The sequence below is a fragment of the Vanessa atalanta genome, chromosome 12, assembly GCF_905147765.1.
Source record: "Vanessa atalanta chromosome 12, ilVanAtal1.2, whole genome shotgun sequence".
Classification (NCBI taxonomy): Eukaryota; Metazoa; Arthropoda; class Insecta; order Lepidoptera; family Nymphalidae; genus Vanessa; species Vanessa atalanta.
This window is the reverse complement of record NC_061882.1, coordinates 681784-697138: the sequence shown is the minus strand read 5'-3', so window position 1 is coordinate 697138 and position 15355 is coordinate 681784. Positions and strand designations below refer to the sequence as shown.

Sequence of the window (15355 nt, the reverse complement as noted above, 5' to 3'; positions counted from 1 at the left end):
AGTCTCAATTATCAATATTCCAGAATAATATGCCTTACTAAATGCAAATGTGATTTGTTCTAATATTTTACACGTGTAGAGGCGGTTTTTTTATGTTGTTTTGAAAAGAACGCAGCTCATATACCAATGTCGATATGAAATTGAATATGGCGGACAAAAATAACAAGGGCGCTAAAAGATTATTTTCGTTATTTAATATAATTTCAGTTCAGTGATTAGAAACTATTATCACTAGTGATATTCAGAAATTTGTTTAATCTAAGCAGTAAACATTATTTGTAAGTAATTAAAATGGGCTTTAGTCATTTTATATTAGTAGTTGTTTTATTTTTTAATGCGTCGAGATTGATATATGAACTTCTATGTTAAATACAGTTTTCTTTAACATTTTTAGATTCAAAATGTCGGCAGTTAGAGTAAATATAGAAATCGGACATGAAGCTTCATTGAAATCTAAGAAAACCTCTGAAGGCTTCACTCATGATTGGGAAATTTTCGTACGCGGTCAAGAAGGCGCTGAGATAAGTCATTTTGTCGAAAAAGTAGTTTTTAAACTACATGAAACTTTTCAAAAACCAAGACGAGGTACCCAATTTAAACTTTTATACAACTCTATCTCTAGTTAAAACTAAAATAATTTACTAATAACACCTAACTCGTTTACTTTGTTAAAGTAAACAAGTTGAAATTGGATTTTTTTTATGACACTATATTCTTTTAATTGATAAATATCAATTGTCAATACATGAATGATTTGTTAACAAAAACATGTAGATAATATTTATTTTAATTGCAGTTTTTCACTGAAATAGTATTTACTAATATATCGAAGATTAAAAATTAAGTTGATAAGACATTGTATAATTTTTTTTTCAGTTGTAAAAGAACCTCCTTTTTCTATTAAAGAATCTGGCTATGCAGGATTTAATCTTCCAATTGAACTATATTTAAAAAATAAAGACGAACCTAAGAAAATTACTTTTATCTATGACTTAACACTACAGCATGGTGGATTTTTAAAAGATAGATATATTTTTGAAAATCCTAATGAAGAGTTTAAGAGAAGACTTTTAAAAGGTGGTGGAATGATTGTTGACAAAAATGCATTTTATACCAATCCTGACCAAGAGAGTAGAAGTAGGGATTCATTTACCGATGAAAAGCCACAACTTGTCAGTAAACCTAAGCTATCATCAGATAATAACAAGAAACATAAAACAAAAGAGTACAAAGAAGAACCTAAAACTAGCAGTTTTGAAAATTTATTTGGCCCCCTTATTAGGAAACCACCTAAAGTGTCTCCAGATCCTAAAAAACTTGAGAAAAATTTGACATCAGCAAAATCAGACAAAAAAGATAAAGAACGATCAAGTTCTGATAAGAAAACAAAACATGAACACAAAGAAGCTAAATCTGATAAACTTAACATGAAAGAAGAGAAACAAAAAATAGAAAAATCTAAAAACCATAGCAGAGAACAAGAAAGAATTAAAGAGAAAGCCTCTAAAAGACAAAGTGAAAGGCCACCTTCTCCTGAACCACCAAAGAAAAAATGTCCTACTCCAAACAGAAAAGTTCCGAGTCCTGTACCTAGATCTAGTAGTGCATCTAGTATGAAAGAAGAATATAAACCAACAAAGCATATTTCTGAAAACTTTGAACAAAAGAAAACAAAATCTGATGAAAGAATACCCGAAATTAAAATAGAAAAAGATACAAAAGAGAAAAAGAAAAAAGAAAAGAAGAGCCATGATAGAGATAAAGAAAGAAAAGAAAAGAAAGATCATAAGAAGGAAAGTCACAAAAACAAGGATTCTCCAAAAGAGCCATTGAAAGAATTAGTAAAAGAAGTACCAAAAACTAGAGAAATAGTAAAGGAAAAAGAAATAGTTAAAAATTCTCCTGTTAAAGAAAAACTATTAAAACCAGAAAAAACTAAAGAAAACCTACGAAAATCTCCTCAACTAGATATTCCTGAACGTCATGAAAATCACAAATCTAAAGATAAAGGTGAACCTGAAAGGAAACATAAGCACAAGAAAAAAGATAAAAAAAGAGATGAATCTAAAGAAAAGCACAAAGAATCTAGCAAAGATAGAAAACAAAAACATGATAAAGTTCGTGAAATAGCAATTGAAAAACCTGAAGTTATAGAACTTAGAGAAACTCCAATACAAAAAGAGCGGGCTCTTCCTGAGCCAGCTTCCCCTATATCTATAGATACTGCATCTCAATGTAGTTCTAAAAGTGGCCTTAATAAAGGTATTCTTATTGGAACGGAAGATATAAACAGCAGCCATTCAGATTCTGAAGGTTCTATGATAGCAGATGAAGAAGATATGAAAGTGAAAATAGTAAATCCATCACCAAAGCATGTCAAACGAGAACCTTCTCCAGAACCTGAACCGGAGCCTGAACCAGAGCCGGAGCCAGAACCTGAGCCTGAGCCTGAGCCTGAGCCTGAAATTGAACCAGAACCGGAGCGTATAGTTGAAATACCTCCAGTACAACCTAAAGAAAAATCCAAAAAACATAAGGACAAATCTAAAAGAGAAGAAAAGCGACGAAAAAGAAAAGCTGCTGTGGAGGAAGATGCAGAAAACAGAAAAATTGCTAAGGCTGCTGATTCAGGACCCTCTAATAACGAAACTGAACATGGAGAAAGCAGTGGCTCTTTATCAATAGAGACCAAAGTGCAAGACAATGGAGTGTCAAGTAGTTTGGGTGAGGATGCAGAGCCAGGAGATTTATCACCAGACTACATGGTACAATTGAGAGGTTTGCAGCAACGCATAATGACAATTAAGAACAATGAAGATCTTGAAAGGGTTGTGAATCTCATAGCAGAGACTGGGAGGTATGAAGTAACCACTCAAACATTTGATTTTGATCTATGTTTATTAGATCGTTCAACAGTGCAGCAATTGATACAGCTTGTGGGTTGCTAGCCATCAAAAATGGACCTTATAAGGGCAAATGTAAATATATGGCTTTGTATGCGATAAGACAGTTGTACAATACGAAGTATCATCTACCTTGAGCGTGAGGTAGATCATTTTATGATTATTTTGCTCTTTTGAAAACTAAAATTGCTATTAAATAAAGTGCATTTGCATGTAGAGCTATCTGTAAGCATAAGAAATAATCTCAAATGTCTACTATTAACTATTTTATGTTCTTATATTTTAATGGAGTTGTAAGTGCAATATTGTATAGGTTATATAAAGTTATAAGACTGTTAAAAGATTGTTAAAGGTGTTGTATATTTTGTACATTATATTGTATTGATTTATTATAATGTAAGTTAATTACTCGAGAGTTTTTAATTAACCTCCCCAAGTCAATGGGACTGAGAGAGATTGTTAATGATTTGTATATATCACACTGGTTGTAAACTTTTGCACCATAAATACTTTTTACAAGGTAATGATACTTACAAGTTACATTGCACATCTTATAAACCTTTTAGTTTTTTTTTTTTACTTATTGGCTTTATATATATTTTTTTTTAAGATTGTTATTAACATCGCAATAGTGAAAATGTAGGTAATACGACTTTTAAATCATTTTTATGTAGACTTAATTTAAATTTGTGCTCATTTTTTCAGTTATTTTTAACGTGAGCCATTGTAAATTATGTTTTGTTATGTAACTTATTTTTTTTTTAATTTATCGCTTATTTTAGATATATATTTAAATAAAAATAGCATATATTCATATTTTTTGTTTCCAAACCCTCACATTTACATTTATAATCTCTTACCTGTAGTATGATGAACTGTGCTAATTTAACTTACTTTAAGTAAGTAGACAAAAATAATTGTGCAAATTGTTTCATAATACTGTTTCATTACTCAGATTCAAAACATCCTATGGCATCATTCATTTGATGCGTTTTATTTAAAATATTTCTAATTCAGTATTCATTTAACTTGAAAATTTTTGTCATGGAATCTTATTTCCAAATAAAATAAGTTTTGAGTTACAAATATTTATTATGATGACAGATGAAAAATATATATCCAAATAATGCACAAATAAAATTGTTCCCGATTATGAGTTATAAAAGAAATTGCACCCCGATAATGTAACATGTGGAAATGAATTAATAATGATTTAAAATGACAATGCTTGTTAGACAGAGGGCAACTTTAATTCAACGTCGAATTTTGGTTGAATCAACCGTTGCTAATGCTTATTATTACGCTCGCGGTGAGCGTGTACAAATCCTATCACTGAACGATAATGATCTGTTGGCCGTTTGAAGGGCATCGCGTCAATTCCCTTTCCAGCGATCGAGTCCTGAAGGCAGAGCTTTCTCTTTCATCTCTTCTTGCCGCTCTTGTGCATCGTTTGACGCCATTTCGTGTAGAAGTCTCCGATATACTGCACAGTGATACCCGAGGCCTGCGCCGCACCAGTCAGACTAAATTCTTTGTATTGCTCATCAGTCTTTCCTGGTTCGTTGCCGACGAGCAATATTAATAGTGGAGCTGATTTGCCGTGCACTGAATTGTCGGGGTCGCCGTTTCCTCCTTGGCTTTGTTTCTCATCAGCCGTGAAGTGGTTGCAAAATTCCAGTATCTGCATGAAATTGTGTACATGCGGCGGTGCCTTTCGTGGGTACTTCAATAGAGGCAGAGGTCTCGACTGGCCGGGTCGCTGAGTTCGTAGAAACCGCGAGCCGCTCTTGAGTTGTATTTCAAGCCAACGGATGGCGTCACGAGCGGAACTGCGCTCACGCTTCAACTCGTCTAGTTCCTGCAACACTAAACATTTTGTCTTCGTTTATACATTATCATTAACGATAAATATAACTACTTTTGTCTTCCAAGTACCAAATATATACATACCAACGGTGGGGACGAGAAATATGAAATTCCGCGTGCGCAATAACTGCTTGATTCTTCGAAGGTGTTTGTAGAGGGTAGCGGTGTCCACGGCCAGCAGCGAGGGAACGTCCGTCTGCCCGCTGCGCTCCAGCTCTCGCACTTGTGACGCGAGCCATAATCGACCAAGACGACGTAATAGGCCACTTTCACTAGACTCCATCTGAATAAAAAATAAAATATAATTTCCTATCAATTAACAATAATGAATATCAATATTAGGTCAAATACATATAATTATGTTATATTTTAATTTTATCATTTAATAGGTAAAATATAAAGCTGCCGCAAAAAACGAAACCGAGATAATACATCTTTATCTATATCAATACATAAAATGTGGTAATATCCCGAGTTTGACATAGATATTTTATCTAACTAGTAAATTTAATTTGTTATATATATGATAAACATCTAACATTTCTCAAATAAACTTAATAAAGTCGAGAAATATTTTATCAATAAATCTATAAATAAGTGCTAATTGAAAGCTTAATATTTGATACACCTACCAAGAAATAATTGAAGGAAGTGATTGAACATTTTAATAATTATATAAAATTGTTAAAAAATATTAAGGGAAAATAGGATTTCCGTTTATTTGTGTCAACGAGGATGAAAAATGAGATGGCGATGAATGAATGATGAATTTCATGGCGGATTTTGGGCGAAACATGTTTTTTATAGTTTGTACAAGTGATTTTTTTACCCTCCCACTCCAATCTCTTATAATCTGATACGACGGGAATCCAAATAGCCAGAATTGTACAGCAAATTTCATAAACTCAATAGTAAATTAGGTTTCATTGGTCGATATGGTCATTATATTGTCAAGAATTACATATGCTGTTAAACATTTTGTTTAGACTTCAACAAAAGTAAATAACATTCTTTAAAAAGTGGAGAGAATAATGGATTACTACAAGGATAATGAATGTTGAACCCCATGTCATAGATATATGTACAACAGTTAATGATAGAAAAACTAGATTACATAAAATCACCTGAATTTTCTATAGATACTCAAAAAAGTTATTATACTTTTGCCTCTAATATCCAAATGAACTGTACGTATAAATCTTATTGGAACTAAAACAATGTATCAAAAATAATTTTATAAAACTATGCTTACCTGTTTTTTTGTATTTTGCCATTCTCTAACTTTCTTGTGGTTAATCTTTGTTGTCACTTTTGGAGGAAGAGATTTTTTAAAGTAGAATATTTTTAATGATCTATTGAATCTTATTCTCGGGATAATCTTCGCAATTTGGTATCCAAAGTCAATAAAATTCAAAATGCGGATGACATTCTCTTCAATTACAGTTGGCTTAGATTTTTCAATTATTTGCCATTCAGCAGCGTCTTTGTCAAATTTACAAATATTGGTACCACGTAAATTAATGTCTTCAGGTAATGGTATGGACTTATATTCGAGTTTTAGTCGTTTTGCAATTTTTTTAGCACAATCTAGAATTTTATACTCTGTGCTCGTAATCATTTCATTGCCTTTTGCACTGAAATAGTAAAGAAAGATATTTAACAAATCTACCACACACTGAAACAAAGCCTCTCCACTGTCCCCACACGACAAAATTAGGTCTTTTTCTGTCAGCACCCAATCCTGCAAGAGTTTTATACTGGGTAGGAAATTATCACCAAGTAAAAACTTTTCTATTTCTGAAATATTAACTTTATTTGTAGCATCAAGTGGTTGTAGTTTGTCATGATTTTTAATTGTAGCTTTTATATTAGCATTGATTTCTTTATTTTCATCATCAATACCAGTGTTTATATTTTCTAAAGTGCCATTCATTTTCACATCTAATTCATTATCCATGCCATCATAAACAGACCCATCACTTTTTGAATCATCGTCGGAGTGAAGGGGTGAATCTGAGGCATCTTCTTCTTCGTCTTCTGAATCCGATTTATCTGTATCAACTCCACTGCTTTCAGTGTCCACGTCACTCATATCTGAGCTCTCTGATGAAACAACACGACGTCTACGACGGCGTTTCGCGACAGATTTTTTGTTATTTTTAACATCGCCATTTGTTACAGTGCTTATTTCTTCAGAGTTATTTTCTTTACTTAATGTTTCGTCATAGGAGTTTGTATCACCATTTGTCAAATTCACTTCATCTGGTGCAGTTTCTAAGTTTTTTTCATAATCAATATCTTTTTCGATTTCCTTATTTAATGATTTGTTGAGTAAATATCTTGAATTATATTTATGGGCAGGATTTTTAAGGCCAAATGATTCTAATTGTTTCAAAAGCTTTTGTAGTATTTGAGATAAAAAGGCCAGTGTAAATGCTTTACAAGCAAAGGCTTTACTTTCATCTGAATCATTTAATTTGGCAATAGTAAATAAACAAATTTGAACAATATTATGAATTATGTTTGCATTTAAATAAGATGGATTAACATTTTCTTCTTCAATTGCTTGAGTGTATTCGTTGTAATTTTTGTTAATATCTGGAAGGGGCATTTTTGTAAAATCCATAGCTATTTTAAATTGTAGAGCTATTGTGTTGCATATTTTTGCAACATTATGTTCCTCTTTGCCTAGATACCATATTTCAATTAATGTCAGAAATTTTGCAATGGTAATTTGCATATGTTCAGCTTGAGTCATAGAATCGGTGATATTCATTGATTCACAGAATTGAGAATTTTTCTCAAATATTTTGGTCAAATTTCCTATTGCCCCTTCAAAAGGCAACAAGGCATTGAGACAATGGATGTAGTAACAAACAGAGTCTAAATTATAATTTTTGTCCAAATATAGATTGCCTAATTGATTAAATGGCATTCCAGATGTTAAATCAATCTGAGCAGCTTGTAGATAGTAACGAGCTGCCAAAGAAGAATCAAATGTGTTAAATATTTCCACTTGGTACCGACTTAGATCTCCAAGGTATATCAAACAGGAAAACAAGATTGATTTGCCTAGTTCATAATTTTCCTCAGATTGTTGATATTCTTGCTTAACTTCTTCATTTTCCTCATCAATGAATAAAGGCAAAAAGTCTAACTCCTTTAATTCTACTTGCATTTCAGACTGTACTTTAGTCATAAAATGGTGGAACTGACCGATCCCACATAGAATATGGCTGAATAAATAGTTGTCACCACCATCATCATTTGCTCTTAGCTTTTTAGCAACACTTACTGTATCATAATATACTTTACGCCACAGAAGTTCGAGTGATTTTTTACCATAATTTTCTGGATCTAAAAAGAATAACTTCTCACAATAGTCACGTAGCTTTTGACGTTGTGATTCAATGTTTGTGCTGAACAGATCTGGAAGCACACAACAATCTGCTGTGGCCTCACTCAGGCGTCGGGCAATATCACTTACATACCTGAAATTACAAGTAAACAAATATATTATAGTATATTTTTGAGTCCATTTCAATAAACGGTACAAAACATTAGCTAAGGGATTTTAATAACCTCACTTTACATACAATTAAAATATGAGAAAGATCTAGTTTTGACGGTATTAAAAAATATTTAAGTAGTTATTATTATCATGATTTCATTGTTTACATTTCGAATAAGTTTTATTCAAGTTAAATATGTAGTCAAAACATTTTCTACGTCACTTCATTGAATGACGTATTCTTTTATCCATTTATATTGAATATACAAATATATTTATTCTTACCTATAGACTTTTTTAGCACGTTCATTGCGCTCAGCTATTTTGGATTCCAAATATTCATTGCATCCGTTCGTCATTTTCAAGTCATTTTACCACCTTGTCAAGATGTTGATTTTAAAAAACATTTAATATTCCTTTGACTGTCACAATTATTACCTAATATATTCATTTCTATATTAACATTGCTTCTATATGCAATCAAGGAGAATTTATTATATTTGTGAAATGTATGTAAATCTAGAAATCATTTTTTTATTATTTCCACCAAATAAATGACACTTGACAAAATTGATAAAAGTATTCAACACAGGTTTAACAGATTATTCAAAATTTATCAGACTTTGATGACTTGTCACTTCAACTTGGTTTTTTTTTAAGTTCAAACGACTTTACATTACGTGCTAAATTTCCTTTTAATTTAAGTTATATAAAAGGACATTATTGATTTATTATATTAAAATTAAAAGTAATAATTATTCTGTATATCACGTGACCTAAAACACGAGCTGCCATGGTGTGGCGTCAAATACTCGGATTGGCAAAAACTGTGATTTCAATGTCACCTGGAACTTTGATAAACTACTTTTCTGAAATTTTAATGCTAGTATTTGTACATTACACTCTTAGAATTGCGATTGTAATTCATTATTTTCCCAATAACTCCAAATTTTTATAGCTGTTAATGTTGAATAAGTACCAGTCGTACGTATAGACTATTCCAATGGAAGTAGGAAAAAAGATAAAAAAATCAAAGACGTATTACGTATACGAATTACGTATTTCATTCGATTTGCTAATAACTCAGTTATATTGTGCACTATTAGGAGTTTATAGTTAATATATCTTTATTTCTAATACAACAATATTGCACTTAACCATTTATTCCCACTTTAATTTTACTTCCAAAATTCCGATAATAGTTTCGTCGACGTTCAAAACGTAATTATGTTGAGATACGCTTAAAATTTTAATTTAAAAAAATAATAGTATTGTAATAATAAAATTATAGTTAACTTAATTGGAACAAAAATGGAACTAATTTACACTGAATGATAACTTGAATTGCATCATTATTCATTACATTTATGAAAAAACTATTTTTATAAACATTTTAATTAGATGCTTAAAAAAATAAATACATCCGAATAAAGCTTTATTTATTTTAACTATAAAATCGACTGAAGCTGTAGAATTTTATCAAAAATATTATCACTTGAATCATATCGAAGTGATGAAAAATATGGTTTTAATATTAAAAAAGTCAAAGCTTACTTCTTTATTTTAAAGTGTACTAGTATTTTTCAAAAAATATATAGCAACCCTAAACATAGATTATTTATATTTAGCGTTGCTATATATTTTTAGAAAAAAAATAATTATTTACATTACAATATAAAACCTAAGAAACGAACAATTACTCAAACCTCAAATATAATATAATAAAATGTCGTCAAGAGTATATAACTCTTCATATATAATCACTATACTTTGTATGTACATACTTATAATAAGTAGTAGTATTTACGTATTAAATGTATTTTAACTAATAACAACAACAACAAAGACATAGAAAACAAAATAGCATTTTATATAAACAAATAAACAGGGAGCAGGGGCGAGGTCAAATTGGTTATCAATTATGGATGATTTTACTTAACAATAATATTAGCTTTTAACATATTATGCTTATATATTCTGTCAAGTCAACAGTTTTATATTATGTACAAAGAGACAAATATCAGAATAAAATTTATATAAATAATATGATCTATTGTGATTTGTCTAGTCTTATTTTCTAGTAAACCTTACAGACTCAAATCAAAATGGATGAAATCGATTTTACTTTTTTCCTTAATTAATAATATCAATATATCGTTTTAATGATTATTATATGAACAATAATCTGATCATAGAATATGTTCATATATTTCATCATATAATTCAATGATTTAGCGGAATAGAAATGACTAATGACTTGTTTTGTACACATTATTTCGATGCTATGCTACGTCACAAAGAAGGTTTTTCGCCCACGTTCCAGAAACGATTTCACTGTCTGCACCTAACTACCTATAGCTATTTCAACTATTACTGAGCCCTAGAAAGAGACAAAATAAATGTCGGTGAACTTCGTTGTTCATCGTCAACAATATTGATCGTAATCGTCGCCGTCTATATAAAGAATCGGAACGCTTCTTGCGCATTTATTTTCAAATAAGAGCTCATATAAGAGAGAACTGAGAATTGAAATATATTGTGTTAACATTGATTTATACTAAGACAAAGAATTACATAAATTTGGAATAGAATTAAACTAAGTGGTAAGTTTTTATTAACATATTTGTTGTAATTTGCCTTAATAAATGTCGGTTCTCGTAAGGACTCTAAATTGAAATAGATACTTCCCTGACCGCCATCTTGTTTTCCATGATCTCGTTTTTCGTTACAAATACTCTTTGTGTTTGTTCGTAATCGTATTTGTTCGTAAATTATAATGAGTTAGTAAGTAAAAACAAAATTAACAAAGCATACTTAACGTTCTTCTTTAATGACGGAATTTCAGAGTAATTATTTTATTGATGCAACAAAAACCTTCCTTACAATATTAACTATTATAGCTGAGAAAATTTCAATGTGTTAATTTCATAAATACATAGATGAGATAAAACGGGTAGACGTTATAGTTTTATTCAATATCCTCTTTTAAACTCCGTATGTCTAATATTTAATATTCTATTCAAGTAATAACTTTACAAAGTAGTTCATTCGTCATTGTAGGTAATATTAAAATATAATATTCAAAGCAGATAACATTTGTACTCAATTAAATTGTCATAATATTTTTTTTATACGGATATGACGCACCTACCTACTGACCTAGATTTAAATTTTAAAACTTTACCAATGAATTCAACGATATTTTTACAATATAATGCACATTTTTAATAAACGGAAAGTAAATTAGCTTATTACGCATATTGCAAATGAATAATAACCTTGATCAGATAATTTTATTTAGATAAGGTGAAAAATATTGTAACAAAACTTGTAACTAATCTTGATAAATTTCAAGGATAATTTCTTATATTTATTATTATGTGCTATCATATAATCAACATTTCAATTTAATATGTCAGATTCAAGGTTAACGTTTTGTCTGTATTTGATTACAAGAATATTGATAGGATTGAAGTTGTTGCATATTTTTTAATTTATAGAAGTTTAATATCAGTTATTAATACTCGTTAAGTAAGTTAATTTGTTTTTGAGAATAGTATTCAGTAATGTAAACCAAAGCTGATAATATGTCATTAACAATACTTTAATAAAGCATAATGTCAGTGTATTGTGTGAATATAGTGAGATTTTTAATTTATATATAACCAGCAGATTTTTTAAGTTTTTTAAAAGGTAGATGGCAAATGGGCCACCTTATGTAAAGTGGTCAACACTAGACCCCAAAGACATTGGTGCTGTTAGGAATATGAACCATCCCTTACTTCGCCAAAGTGCCACCACCTTTGGGAACTAAGATGTTTTGTCCCTTTTGCCTGCAGTTATACTGGCTCACTCGCCCTTCAAACTGGAACACAACAATACCAAGAGTGTACCTATGCAGATGGTTTTGCATAAAGCCCTACTACCAAGTTATTACAATTTTGTGAAATTTTGGACTCAAATGTGCATAGACTAGTTGAATAGCATTTGATTAATTTCTTGATATTATATCTTGAAAGCTTTGTACTCAGTATATTAGTCAATGTTTAAAATATTGATATGATAAAAGCAGATCTATAAGATATATTTTTTCATTACAGATCATCATGCAGATCTTCGTCAAGACTTTGACTGGTAAAACTATTACTCTAGAAGTTGAGGCATCAGACACAATCGAAAATGTAAAGGCAAAGATCCAAGACAAGGAAGGCATCCCTCCAGACCAACAGCGTCTCATTTTCGCCGGCAAGCAGTTGGAAGATGGCCGCACTCTGTCTGATTACAATATCCAGAAAGAATCGACACTCCACTTAGTACTGCGTCTGCGAGGTGGTATGCAGATCTTCGTCAAGACCTTGACTGGCAAAACAATTACTCTGGAAGTAGAAGCTTCAGACACAATCGAAAATGTAAAAGCTAAGATCCAAGACAAGGAGGGCATCCCTCCAGACCAACAGCGTCTCATTTTCGCCGGTAAGCAGTTGGAAGATGGCCGAACTCTGTCTGATTATAATATCCAAAAAGAATCTACACTCCACTTAGTACTGCGTCTGCGAGGTGGTATGCAGATCTTCGTCAAGACCTTGACCGGCAAAACAATCACTCTCGAAGTTGAAGCGTCAGACACAATAGAAAATGTAAAAGCAAAAATTCAAGACAAGGAAGGTATCCCTCCAGACCAACAGCGTCTCATTTTCGCCGGTAAGCAGTTGGAAGATGGCCGCACTCTGTCTGATTACAATATCCAAAAAGAATCTACACTCCACTTAGTATTGCGTCTGCGAGGTGGTATGCAGATCTTCGTCAAGACCTTGACTGGCAAAACTATCACTCTCGAAGTTGAAGCGTCAGACACAATCGAAAATGTTAAAGCTAAGATCCAAGACAAGGAAGGTATCCCTCCAGACCAACAGCGTCTCATTTTCGCCGGTAAGCAGTTGGAAGATGGCCGCACTCTGTCTGATTACAATATCCAAAAAGAATCTACACTCCACTTGGTATTGCGTCTGCGAGGTGGTATGCAGATCTTCGTCAAGACCTTGACTGGCAAAACAATCACTCTCGAAGTTGAGGCTTCAGACACAATCGAAAATGTAAAAGCAAAAATTCAAGACAAGGAAGGTATTCCTCCAGACCAACAGCGTCTCATTTTCGCCGGTAAGCAGTTGGAAGATGGCCGCACTCTGTCTGATTACAATATCCAAAAAGAATCTACACTCCACTTGGTATTGCGTCTTCGAGGTGGTATGCAGATCTTCGTCAAGACCTTGACTGGCAAAACAATCACTCTGGAAGTTGAGCCCTCTGACACAATCGAAAATGTTAAAGCTAAGATCCAAGACAAGGAAGGCATCCCTCCAGACCAACAGCGGCTCATTTTCGCCGGTAAGCAGTTGGAAGATGGCCGCACTCTGTCTGATTACAATATCCAAAAAGAATCTACACTCCACTTAGTACTGCGTCTGCGAGGTGGTATGCAGATCTTCGTCAAGACCTTGACTGGCAAAACAATCACTCTCGAAGTTGAAGCATCAGACACAATAGAAAATGTAAAAGCAAAAATTCAAGACAAGGAAGGTATCCCTCCAGACCAACAGCGTCTCATTTTCGCCGGTAAGCAGTTGGAAGATGGCCGCACTCTGTCTGATTACAATATCCAAAAAGAATCTACACTCCACTTGGTATTGCGTCTTCGAGGTGGTATGCAGATCTTCGTCAAGACCTTGACTGGCAAAACAATCACTCTGGAAGTTGAGCCCTCTGACACAATCGAAAATGTTAAAGCTAAGATCCAAGACAAGGAAGGCATCCCTCCAGACCAACAGCGGCTCATTTTCGCCGGTAAGCAGTTGGAAGATGGCCGCACTCTGTCTGATTACAATATCCAAAAAGAATCTACACTCCACTTAGTACTGCGTCTGCGAGGTGGTATGCAGATCTTCGTCAAGACCTTGACTGGCAAAACAATCACTCTCGAAGTTGAGGCTTCAGACACAATCGAAAATGTAAAAGCAAAAATTCAAGACAAGGAAGGTATCCCTCCAGACCAACAGCGTCTCATTTTCGCCGGTAAGCAGTTGGAAGATGGCCGCACTCTGTCTGATTACAATATCCAAAAAGAATCTACACTCCACTTGGTATTGCGTCTGCGAGGTGGTATGCAGATCTTCGTCAAGACCTTGACTGGCAAAACAATCACTCTCGAAGTTGAGGCATCAGACACAATCGAAAATGTAAAGGCAAAGATCCAAGACAAGGAAGGTATCCCTCCAGACCAACAGCGTCTGATTTTCGCCGGCAAGCAGTTGGAAGATGGTCGCACTCTATCAGATTACAACATCCAGAAAGAGTCGACACTTCATTTGGTGCTCAGACTGCGAGGTGGTGTTTAATAATTAAAAGAAAAATAAATTGTTTTTGCATTTAAAATTGTATTATTTTTTTTTGCACACAATATAAACATTAAACGAATTTATTACATCTTAGAATTTGTGTTTATTATTTTTTCAAAAATGCAGATAAAAATACAGTAAACGTTTTTTGTACATAGTCTACGTACTCATCAACGTATAAAATGAAATAAAAAGTATCAAATCGGTTATCTATGCAATAAATTTAAAATATGTAGTAGTAAATTATCTAGTATCTGCTTTAAGGGGACTACATGAGCTAAATGCAAGTTTTATAATGCAAAAAAGTATATGATCCAATGCAGTAAACCAAATGAAAAAAATATATGATAGTCTTCAGGATACATGCTAGATAATTGTTATTATGAAAACAATACTATTGCTACTATCGAAGGTATCGATAGTTTTGGACTATCGATAGCCAGCGATTTTTGATAGTATTGGTTTTTTAATGTAAGTAATGTATTCGTAATGTATTCTAATCGCTAGACTCAAGATTACTACAAAAAGTTTAATTGTAATGCAACCAACCTAATAAAAGTTTTTTTAATGTTATGATTATTTATAATGTTTATTCATAAATCAAACACAAAAAATGTTGACAACATTTTTTACATTAAAATTTTTCATTATTCCTTATTCCGCACAAAATGTCTTTATTCTAA

At 32.3% G+C, this 15355-nt stretch overlaps 3 protein-coding genes across 4 annotated transcripts; 2 read left to right on the top strand and 1 right to left on the bottom strand.

The window, feature by feature from the left end:
- The first annotated feature begins 140 nt into the window (after positions 1-140).
- On the top strand, positions 141-3592 carry LOC125067685 (protein AF-9). Its single transcript, XM_047676404.1, has 3 exons — positions 141-278; positions 395-585; positions 877-3592. The coding sequence occupies exons 2-3, from the start codon at positions 402-404 to the stop codon at positions 2946-2948; spliced, it is 2256 nt and encodes a 751-aa protein (XP_047532360.1). The 5' UTR covers positions 141-278; positions 395-401; the 3' UTR covers positions 2949-3592.
- Positions 3593-3981: 389 nt separating this feature from the next.
- On the bottom strand, positions 3982-9255 carry LOC125067681 (nonsense-mediated mRNA decay factor SMG5). The gene is made up of 4 exons (XM_047676399.1): positions 8566-9255; positions 6022-8260; positions 4854-5052; positions 3982-4769 (listed from the first exon to the last, which is right to left on the bottom strand). Exons 1-4 carry the CDS (start codon positions 8637-8639, stop codon positions 4324-4326), a joined length of 2958 nt encoding a protein of 985 aa, XP_047532355.1. The 5' UTR covers positions 8640-9255; the 3' UTR covers positions 3982-4323.
- Positions 9256-10731: 1476 nt separating this feature from the next.
- Positions 10732-14709, top strand: LOC125067683 (polyubiquitin-C-like). Of its 2 annotated transcripts, XM_047676403.1 has the most exons (3): positions 10732-10883; positions 12381-13629; positions 13858-14709. In XM_047676403.1, exons 2-3 carry the CDS (start codon positions 12387-12389, stop codon positions 14670-14672), a joined length of 2058 nt encoding a protein of 685 aa, XP_047532359.1. In that variant the 5' UTR covers positions 10732-10883; positions 12381-12386; the 3' UTR covers positions 14673-14709. The 2 variants fall into 2 exon arrangements, with proteins under 2 accessions (XP_047532359.1, XP_047532358.1); XM_047676402.1 differs by having other exon boundaries at positions 12381-14709.
- Positions 14710-15355: the final 646 nt, after the last annotated feature.